At 34.8% G+C, this 11,611-nt stretch overlaps 1 protein-coding gene across 1 annotated transcript; it reads right to left on the reverse strand.

Annotated features, from left to right (window-relative positions):
* Positions 1-5,183: 5,183 nt before the first annotated feature.
* On the reverse strand, positions 5,184-10,928 carry LOC123551228 (baculoviral IAP repeat-containing protein 3-like). The gene is made up of 6 exons (XM_045339994.2): positions 10,749-10,928; positions 9,059-10,079; positions 8,621-8,814; positions 8,123-8,321; positions 7,366-7,593; positions 5,184-6,923 (listed from the first exon to the last, which is right to left on the reverse strand). The coding sequence occupies exons 2-6, from the start codon at positions 10,044-10,046 to the stop codon at positions 6,727-6,729; spliced, it is 1,806 nt and encodes a 601-aa protein (XP_045195929.2). The 5' UTR covers positions 10,047-10,079; positions 10,749-10,928; the 3' UTR covers positions 5,184-6,726.
* Between the last annotated feature and the right edge of the window lie 683 nt (positions 10,929-11,611).

Genomic DNA, 11,611 nt, shown 5'->3' on the forward strand with positions numbered 1-11,611 from the left:
TTCTGCATTTAACTATGATAATGAGAATTTTCAATCGTATATTTTACACAAAAAAGTATATACTTAAACCCCGCTGGAAATGTAACTTGCAAATCAACTTGACAGTTTTGTTAAGGAATGGACATAGCTAATTTACAATTTCTGGGCCGAAAACGGTAGTTATGTTTTAGCAAACACTACGCCCATTCTAAGGCCGTATGTTTTGGTCAGCATTAGATCTCCCGCATTGAGTGTATGCACGCATTGAATGTGCACTGTTATTTCGTCACGAGCGGACACACGGGTAGAACCACCCACTTTCCGTACGTAAGTCATCTGGATGGCTTTCTCACATGAAGAATTCAAAGCCACGAGTGAGACTCGAACCCACTTCTATAAGGGGTAGCTAATAAGGGGGAATGTGATTTGAAGCTGGCGACCTTGACCTCTCGACGAGTCTAGCACCCAAGGCGTTTGATTTCATGTACAACGGCTACAGGACCGAAATTTGAATCGATGATTAGGTGTAAATACATGTTCAATGTACGAAAAGACCTTTACAACTTGAATTGCATATGTAAACCGTGCATTTATGTTTAAATCAAATATTGTATTTTCAACATGAAAATTCCCTGACCTAGTGACAAAAATTTCACATGTGATAGGACGTGTGTAATTTTACATGTATAAACACACCTTTTGATCTTAAACACACCCGGTAACCGGTTCCGAGCAAAACAGTTCGTGGCGGACAAAACAGTTCACCGATATTTTTGCCGGCATCTGCATTGGGGTAAGTATTCTCCATCCAAGAGTCGGTTGGTGCAAAATATGTTAAATATTTTTGTTTCTGTAAAAACTAGCATGAACGAAGAACGTGTCATGTGCTTCCCGTTTAAAAATAACCTATATTTAGTAAGTTATGGCGAGTTAAAAGTGTGATGTTGTTGAAAAAATGTGGAAATGAAAGTTTATCGCGATACATTTAATTCATTTTTCACCTTAGGGCTATTGTGTTAACGTCACTCTTTAAAATAATGTTTGCTCCGAATATTGTCCAATTTTTAAGCGACAAAAAGCAATATTCAACGAGTTATAGACATTCAAACATGACATGGTCGAAAAAAAGTGTGGCGGCATTGCACAGCTCAAACGTATATGTGTGGCGAGCAAGAGCAGTCCTGTGTCTTTTTTATTATACTCTAATAATAAATGGTCTAAATAGTGATATTAAGCCCGTAACTGTTAAAACATTACTCTTAAAACATAACGTTTTTAATTAGACAACAGCATAAGTAATCACACAACCGCCTAACAATGTAATATATCATCAACACTTCTTCCTACATTTTTGAATTATGGTTACAGTGGTACAGTAGTTTGGTGTGATGCATTCCCGTTTAGGAACGTTCCACTAAAGTTATCATATCGTATGTGATATTTCTTTGAGGATCACAATGCATATGTACCTGTGCTACTACTGCAATACAACAGCTGATGTTTATAGGCACTTTAAGGCCAAGAAATTTCAGTCAAGCGAACAATCACTGGTGCAAATCTTGATTTCGTCCACTGTTTACCCTCAATATTTCCCCGTTTATTAAATTTTCAATGCCGCGATTTAAAGATACAATATCCTTGCCTACCTAGGCTAACGGGGAAAGTATACAATCATCCGAGCACACGCCGGGGATAGATATTCCCGTCTTTCCCTAGGGAAAACCCTTGTCTACGATAGCGTGCACTACTTAAGGTGACGTCACATAGTAATCAGGTACCATTGTGATGTCATAAACTTTATAAATAATGTCAGGAAATACCAAAAACCTATTTGTCTCCACGATCTATTTTGAACATGATAGGCAAGAAAAATGATCTAACGTGTCTGTCTGTGTAAGACAGCTGTTTTCCCTACCCTCGGGACAGCATGGATAAAAAACCTCGCTAACGCTCGGTTTTCCATTCCACACTGTCCCTCGGGTAGGGAAAACCCTGTCTTACACAGGCAGGCATGTAAGATCCTTATAGACTCCCTCAAATCTTTTATTCTGTCACCTATTACTCAGATAGTTTCATATACTTCATTTCTTAAATCTTTCGGTTCTGTCGGTACATGTTCTTTTTCAATCTCTTCAACACGTGCATATATTTTGGACATAATTCAAACTCCTTATTGAATCGGGCTTTCCTATCAGTCAGTCAAGCTCAAGTTGCTTGTACTTTAACGTGTCAAACCTATGGCTATTACAGAGGTGCTGAAGTAAGTGCCTATAAAAGTCAGCTGTTGCATTGCATAAGTAGCACAGGTACATATGCATTGTAATCCTGAAAGAAATTTAAATGGAACGTTCGTAAACGGGAATGCATCACATCAAATTACTGTACCACTGTAACCATAATTCAAAAATGTAGGAAGAAGTGTTGATGATACAGTGAAACACCGCTCGCTCGAGCATCGATGACTCGAGCACCCGGGCTCGCTCGAGCAATTCATGTGGTCCCGGCCGATTTCCTTCTATTTTCTATGTGAAATTACCATGGCTGGGTCGAGCATCGATAACTCGATCGCTCGAGCATGACACCTGGTCCCTGTGTATTAATTTACTCTTTGTTGCTTATGATAAACTCGAGCAGAGGTGTCAAAATTTTTCACACCTTCGGCGGTCAGAATGTATCGGTTAATTTAAAACTTTCGCACGTCGTGAGAATTGCATGGTCTATTCCCCGACTATCTTAAATGTTTGTTTATCGGTATATTTGATCTGATAATGAGATTAATTATTGATGAAAGGTGGAAGAAAAATTTTATTGATCAAAATTGTTATTAATTATTACTTTTTTCTGCGGGATCGAGAAGATAATTATGAGATCTTAATATTTTAATCAACAGTTGTTTGCATGCAAATAAAGGAAATAAGATAGTCTTTTCATAAAATTGAGACGATAAAATGAAATCTTAATCTGGAGAAGAAAATTGCGAATTCAATTACAGTATTTCAAATAAAAAAATGTCTTAGCTGTTTCTTCACATGTGCCATTTACGATCTATCATAAATAACGTTTGTTATACGTTTTTTTTTTTTAAATGTCACGAGTGTATTATTATTACGCATCACCGTTTCCTCTGCAAATGGTCTCGATGACAATTGGTAAAACAAACTTCAACTTTCTTCGTATGTTGGTCAATGTTTGGGTCGCTCGAAACCATGGATAACTCGAGCATTTTGCACATCCCCTTGCGACCTCGAGCGAGCGGTGTTACATGTATATTACATTGTTAGGCGGTTGTGTGATTACTTATGCTTTGACTTACATCTATTTGTTAATAAAAGCTAGTGTAAATTGCTGTTGTCTAATTAAGAACGTTATGTTTTAAGAGTTACGAGCTTGATATCACTATTTAGACCATTTATTATTAGAATAAAATAAAAAAGACACAGGACTGCTCTTGCTCGTCACACAAATAAGTTTGAGCTGTGCAATGCCGCCACACTTTTTTTCGACCATGTCATGTTTGAATGTCTATAACTCGTTGAATATTGGGTTTTGTCGTTTAAAACTTGGACAATATTCAGAGCAAACATTATTTTACAGGTTGATGTTAATACAATAGCCCTATTTTGAAAAGTGAATTAAATATACCGCGTTAAACTTTCATTTCCACAGTTTTTCAACAAAATCACACTTTTAACTCGCCATAACTTACTAAATATAGATTATTTTTAAACGGGAAGCCCACGGCATGTTCTTCGTTCATGCTACTTTTTACAGAAACAAAAATCTTTAACATATCTTGCACCAACCGATTCTTGGATGGAGAATACTTACCCCAATGCAGATGCCGGCAAAAATATCGGTAAACTGTTTTGTCCGCCACGAACTGTTTTGCTCGGAACCGGTTAACGGGTGTGAGTTTTACGCACATAATGTAAACGGGGCGAGTGGTTGATGTCTATTCTGTAAAAAAATGTTTGACTTGAAGCTGATTCTGAGACACGGCCTAAAAACGGCAATATCATCAGTTTTTAAAAACCGTAAACACATTGCATAACTGACTTCAGTTTATGTGTTGTTAGACATTTAACGGGAAAAACCCACAGAATTTTAAATGTAGATAACTTGTCTCCCGTCTTGGGCGGAGTTTATGTAAATGACTGTTACAAGATTAGCCACTCACGATAAGAAAATCGATATCAGTCAGTCACTCCATGTGTATGGTGCAAACACTGAATCGGCGCACTATTCTGAAATTGGCAGTAGTTAGCCGTTGAATAACCGTTTGCAAGCTCGTGTCTCAAGAAAAGATATGTGATATAGAGTCATGTATCTTGGTAGAAATGTTAATTGGCGCACGAAGTTTTGTTTTCTTTCACCCAGTAAATAGTATTTTCAACTTTGCGCCGCATGTTGTAAAAAGGTGTCTACTCAATCAATTTAGTTTGGCCAGAAATATTTTTAAAAGAAATTACAGAAACCCCTTTTGTGAAAAAAATAAGTTGGTTTATATAAAAAAAATGATACCCATGAAAATCTCCATAGTCATGTCGAACAAGTATTTTGCACTATGCTAATCTCTGATATAAGTGGTTTAAAGATGATGTAAAGAAATATGAAACAAAATTGAATTTCAAATTAAACAGGCAACTTTTTTGATATTATGCAAAATAATTATTTTAAGCAAACAAACAGGCTGAAGAGTTTAACGGATAAAAACTAATTAACATTTTCATTCGTGACAATAAGCAAATCACATTACTTTTCTGGCTCAGAGTTTTACAACAAACACTATTAATTAATGGGTTTGTTACTGACCCCCTCGGAAATATGTTGGGTCAGTATGCGTTATAGAGGGCGAGGCGAAGCCGAGCTTTCTATAAAGCATACTGACCCTACATATTTCCGTAGAGGGTCAGTAACAAGCCCAATAATTGATTTGTTTTATCGACCACTTAATTACTTCTCGGAAGGTCTTTGAAGGTTGTAGTAGGATCCTTTTGAATTTTTAAAATGATAATGTTAATTCCATGGTCAACACCAGGCAATTTTGAATTGCAATTCCCATGTAGGGTTACCCACTGACCCTCTATAGAAATATAGAGGGCAACCACGTGACACTACTCAACCAATGAAAGGGCTAGAATCTTGTGGGAGGTAAAACAAAATAACTTTGAAAAAAATAGTCGCATCATTATACAACAAATATATATGTTTATTTGTTTGTTTAAGTCTCATTTACAAGCATTCATAAATATATAAAACATAAAAACAACTTTAAAAATATATAAGATACGAGGGCTGTTCAATAAATACGCGGAAATGTGCTCTCATTCCTTTATTTTCTGGTCCTATTTTGTTGAATTCGTATTTATAATAATACATGCAATATGCAATTTTGAACTATAGGAGACTTTAGTACCACAGATAATTTATACAATCACATGTCTTTTTACACCAGCTCATATTAATATAATAAAACAGGAGAAGTCACTAACTGAAGTTTCAAAAAGTCTTAAAACCAAGATAAGGTATTAAAACCTGAAAAGTAATAGGGGCACTACAGTATACAATCAAGAAATGGTTTTAAAAAATCAGCTGGATCAGATCAAGGATGAACTAATGTATTAATTAGCAACTGCTTCTCAGTAGATAAAGCTCTCAAATCAAACTACAGAGTAAAACAAAATGTTATATTAGACATCTATCAAAATGATTAAACATATAAAAAAAATCACGGTGTTAAAAATATGAAACCTATTTATACAAAATATTTAATCTAACTTGAAAAATACTGTAGCAGGTTTTTGGCATCAAAATTGTCATATCTTTGTTAAAGAGAACAAAATCAAGTTTTTCATCTTCCGATAAATAAAAAAAAATCGGATTTATATATGATGCTTTAGTTAACATTGGTTTCATCAACGTATGATAGATATACAAATAAACTGTAACAATAGTTACATTTATCATGTATCTTGAGAAAGCTTATTTAACCGTAAGAGTAGGTATTCATTAAAATTTATTAATTTGAATGTCACTTGCATTTCGACTGTGTCGTCCCTGATCTATCAAAACAGTCTTGTCAGCCCAATGCTACAGCTTACGTTTGTGTATGTTATTTCTACTGTCTGAGACCCACGTGTTTGCAGCTCATCTGCTCATAATATTGTGGTAAGGAAGACTACTTTAATTCTTCAAAATTATGTTAAGGTTTTTTTTGCAGATGCCTACAATATTTCACATAGAAAGGTTGATATTTCAAGACATTACGTCTACGTCTATTAATAGACTTAAGTGGACGCTCATAAGAAATTGTATCGGACATTTTTTCTTTATTAAACAAATTAACCCGGCGTACTGGTGTAGTATAAACTTTCTGACACCAAATTAAGCCGGCTTATTTATTTTAGAAAATGTATCTGACATTGTCTTATGAACGACCACAAAACTAAAAATGTTGACACGACAGTAATCTTGCCATTTAAACGTTAACTGGTTAAGGTGCCAGCCACTCAATCCAGGGGTTGTTGGTTCGAGCCCCACTGGGTCCACGACTACGCCCTCTCATATGACACCAGTACTGTTTTTCTCTAGGAAGCGGACCTGAGTGTGGTTCAAATAAGCTTAAAGCTGCCATCAAAATCGAGCTAAAATAAATTAGTATAAACTAAACTGAAAAGCTAAACTAAACGCTAACTGATTTTAAAGAAAGCGCAAGAACAACAATAATGATGGCTTTTTCTCATTGCGTTAAGTCATGAATGCTTTTACGCGCCCTTTTATAGGAACCCTGCAAACTGCACACTTCCGGATATGTGGAGCACATTTTTCACACGAAACCATATGTCCACAGGGAATGAACACCACATTTGAATCGCTGTCCATGCAGATTTTGCACAATAGTTGGTTTTGTAACTTTGTGTTTTCTTCTTGTAATGTACCTGGATCTGGAAACAGAACAATCATATTAAAATAACCTGTATGTATTTACTTATATTGTATAAAACTTATATAACTGCTGAGACAGTAAAAATAGATTGTATGTTTGCAGGCTGCCCGACCTATAAAATGGGGTAGGTGATGGGGAGATCGCGGTTGTGGTTGTATTTATTTTGCAACATAAAAACATTTATGTGTGTTTCATTAGATTTGATGACAAGAAAAAACCGCTGTAGCTGAATGGTTAATGTTACACTATGTCCGATGATAAAATTTCACATGTCAGACCTCCAGCCAGGATGACTCTACCTTTGTGTTTTAACAATCCTATTATGAGAGACACATTGCAGTTACCAATTATATGGAAAAATTGGTCGGAAGGTGTGAATGTCAATTTTTAAAGAAAATAAATCCACAACGAATTTGTGGACACAATTTTTGATGTCATACCTGCAACAGTGAGTGCATTGGATATATCAGATGAAATATCTCCGCTCGACTTTGCATTGTGTCTAGTTTTGTTTTCAGCTTCCTTGTTGCTACGAATGCTGTTGGCAAAAACAGGTTCCTGTTGTAATATATTTGTTCCTTCTGAATTATTCCTTTCAACTTGTTCAGGGCATTCTTCAGAATTATCAATAAGATGTGTAATAACTGATTCTGTCGAAATTTGATCACCTTAAATGTAGAGGAAGACATTCATGAATATCACTGCATGAATATAATTTTGACTAAAACAAACAATTTCTTAATTTGTTGGATACGTGAAGGATTTTTTTCTCAGAGTTTTAATGCGCATTTGAATCACAAAGAAACTGATTATATATAAATCAAAATTGTACAACATGCTAAATGATATTTTTATTGCATATACATGTATTTCAGTCTATTAATAATTGTAGGTAATATCTAGTAATCACCGAATATAACAGTAGCTCTGATAGGAACATGCTCTTAACGCGGGAGATTATGAATTATAAATAATTGAAAATGACTATCAAATAAATACCATATGAAGACTTCATACTCGCGTTTTTGTACCCAAGAACATAAATCAAAAGACACCAAGAAAAAAGAAAATGTGTCATCTTTCCCTCTAAATCTACATCTGTTAAACAAGCCGTACTGTAATCGTAGTATAAATATATACTTAGTCTACCTTTATCTAATTATAGTTCCGCATTGATATCTTTAGAAAGTTACTAACCATTACATTTCAATCTGTGAATAGCGTTTCTTATGTGGTGGAAAGAATACAAAAAGCCCATTTCGTTTAACCTTCCTTTAACATCGCATACAATCTTTCTTTCACCTTCTTTCTCATTTATGGTGCATGTATTACTTTCAGCTTCATGTTGCTTTCTATTTCCTCCAAGTGTTCTTAAGGCTTCATCTCCAGACATAATCTGAATTTTTTTTAGATATTTCGTTATTTTTGTAACTGTTTGGTATACCAAAGTACGTACGATTTTTAAATAATATAGATTACATTTTTATTATATTTAAATATTTACGTATCTTACATATTGGTTATGTTCTATGCTTCCAAAGGATCTTTTTTTACAGATTTAATTACGCAATATAGCCTATCCTTAAATCGTAGGAATTCAAATTAATGTATGTTTCCATACAATTTAGTTGGAGTCGTAATAAGCTGGTTAGTATTTAGAATCTGAGGTAATAGCTTAAGTCATTTCACAGTTACCGCTTCCGCCGGTAATTCGTCAACAGAATCCGTATGTGTCTCTTGATACCGTCTAACGAATTCTAGTCCTTTTTGTTCAATCAAGAATTTGCACTCGTGAAACCATCTTGCATGTTCTTCCCATGGACCATCACCATACTCCCAGTTACGTAATCCTCCTCCACAGGAAAAACATCTTACGCAGTCACTGAAACCTAAAAAATAAACAGTAAATCCTTAATATTTTTATTCTTTAATTTATGGCTAGTATCACTTCAGGTATACAATAAAGCCAATGGTGTAGACCTGGAAACTCTTATCAAAAATCACTAAAATGTCTAAGATCTGAAGTCATTTCCTGAACTTTAGAAAAAAGATTGTCAGAATTTTATTGATTCTGTGTTAAATGAGTTGAAGAAAAATTGAAATTAAGGAATACAAATGTATATTTCTTCGTACCAGCATAAAAGAATCCCGCTTCAACTAGAACCCTTGAAGCTATCACATCGGCACAAGGCCAATTACTAAATGAATCCATTCTGTGTTGACTATTTTCATAATCCGGAAATTTGTGCTTAATGTGTCGTGAAGACATTGCATCATTAATTACATGTGATTGTCTCGGCTGATGTTGAACTTGAAAATTAGAACTGGAACTTTTCTCGTGACTTTCTATTGTATAACTTGCACCGCCCACAGCTCCTTCCGTAGAGTATTCAGAGCCATTCGATATTGATTCGGATGTTGAATGTATTGGAACATTTGTAGAGTCGAAACCTTTTATAAAGTTGCAGTCCGGAGACAAAAATTTATGAAGGGCATCTGGTTCATCGCCTTCTTTCCAGTCACTGTATTTCAATTTGCATGAAAAACATTCGACAGTATCCTTAGTGCCCGTATAGTAGAATCCATTAGAAGCCAGACGCATCGGTCTTGCTGGTGAATCCAAAGGAAAGTCTTTAAATGATTCATATCTTCCCCATTCATAATTCATGAATTCCACTTTATTGCCTTTTTTAGATTTGTTAAGGTATTGTCCAAGTGAAAAAGGTAAAGCCCAGCATTTCTGTACCGGTATGCTGGCGAACTCTCTAAATAAAGGTAACTTTGATATACTTCTGTCTCTGCTCCATGACATGTATAGGTCGTCTTTTATGTTGAATTCTGCGAGCCAGTACTTCCCAGATGTTTGTACTGATACGACAGCCACACAAACAGCAACAATTATGAGAATATTCAGGATTAAAAATGGTTGTTTTCTATCCCGTTCTAAAGAATTGCTGATTTGTTGTTTCTGATGAACTTTCTCGCTATATTCAAATGATTCGAAAGAAATCATTTTCTCAAATGTGGTGCATGCTAGTATCAAAATACTGGTAGATTTTCTCCCTTGTAACAAGATCTCAAAAATGACACAAATAAGAAAAACAAATATCCTTCGTAGCATTTTAAGATAGTATGACTTTTATCTCAATTTTATCTGGTTTGGAAAAAATGGAAACCCGACTTGTATAGATGTTTAAACATATAAATGTTTAAATAGGTCTATCTATCTATCTATCTATCTATATATGTGTGTGTGTGTGTGTGTGAGGTAAATAAAGAATATGCCTACTTTTATATATTATAAATTCATGTTAAACCTCTACCCTGAATATTAAATGGTGATATCGCCAATATCAAAAGTAAAGAAACTGTTTGTTTGTAGTTACCACCTGTAACCCGTAGGAGCAACTCCTCCAGAAGACTTTTGGTGACAGAGCTCCCCTGGTTCTTTAGCGTGCCAGGTGTAAAACACCTGTACACGGGACTCTTACCCCAAAGTTAGTAATTTTAAGTTGGACGAGCGGGGACTTGAGCTCAAGACCCCAGGCTTTGTAGTCAGACAGAGTAACCACTGAACCACTGCGTATGCCAAAAGATTAATAAATGAGATATTATTATAACATTTTGCGGACGTTGAATAAACATGCTTACTTCTAAAAGGTAGCACTAATGCATATTCTTTATATGATTAATGATGTTATGTCGTATTAACAAATTTAAACAACTGCGTGCTCTGTGCTAGGATTGGCAAGAGCCACAACCTAAATGGCAAATTGAGTAGCAACGTGTATAATATATTCGAAAAAATAAAGTAACAACTTACGTGTTTCAATCATTCTACTATAAAATTTACTATAAAAATATACCGAATACTGACATGTTGAACATTAAAATCTTACGCGTCTTACAAAAACATTATCATAATAGATTTACATGTATGTTAAAATTATCTTCATCAGTTCATGTTATTATAATAATATAGTAGTCTGTCTGATCACTTAAATTAGTGTATCGCTGCAAACATATATATAACGTAATACCGAATATGTTTATAATAACATAATAAATGCTGTTACGTGTCACTAAAGAGAACAATTTCTTTCCTTATGTTATGATACGGTTAGTTGTTAATAATATCATGTGATGACATATGACAAGTATTACTATTATATACCTATTTAAATTCTGTCAAACTGTCGGCTTGTATTTCACAAGCAAATATGAACTGGCAGAAAAAAAAATCCGTATTATGCCTTTCGTATTAAATGTTGTCTGACTACGTCAAATATATTTGAATAAATTGTAAACTGTAAACATAACCTGACACAGTTCTATAAAAAGCGGACATAGAAAAACTTCATTCAGATCTATTTTTAGCATCAATAAACATTGAAGATTTCGTTTGATTTATTTAACAGTCACGTCAGTCTTCAGCTGTAAAAAAGGGAACCCATACTCGGACTTAGTGCTGTTATGTTATCTGATTTTTAGTCCATTCAATTTTACTCTTAAACTAATAGAATTCTTCGCAAGGCGGTGCTAGGGGATTGAGGAGTGCTACGCTCAACAGACTCAGTTAAACCGGTTTGCTATTATTTTGCTTGCTTGCATTTTGTGCTTTCCACGCATCTGCTAACAGATTATATTATTGTCCTGTTATCCTACCAAAGCTTGCAAAATTCAATT

The sequence above is a fragment of the Mercenaria mercenaria genome, chromosome 4, assembly GCF_021730395.1.
Source record: "Mercenaria mercenaria strain notata chromosome 4, MADL_Memer_1, whole genome shotgun sequence".
Taxonomy (NCBI): Eukaryota; Metazoa; Mollusca; class Bivalvia; order Venerida; family Veneridae; genus Mercenaria; species Mercenaria mercenaria.

What these genes read in the sequence shown, in the direction of transcription:
- LOC123551228 (XM_045339994.2), bottom strand. Translation starts at nt 10,046, where the DNA reads ATGCTACGAAGGATATTTGTTTTTCTTATTTGTGTCATTTTTGAGATC. An exon ending in AGCGGGATTCTTTTATGCTG is followed by an intron (nt 8,815 to 9,058) that starts GTACGAAGAAAT and finishes TTTATTTTTTAG; the next exon opens with GTTTCAGTGACTGCGTAAGA. An exon ending in TCACAGATTGAAATGTAATG is followed by an intron (nt 7,594 to 8,122) that starts GTTAGTAACTTT and finishes TCTACATTTAAG; the next exon opens with GTGATCAAATTTCGACAGAA.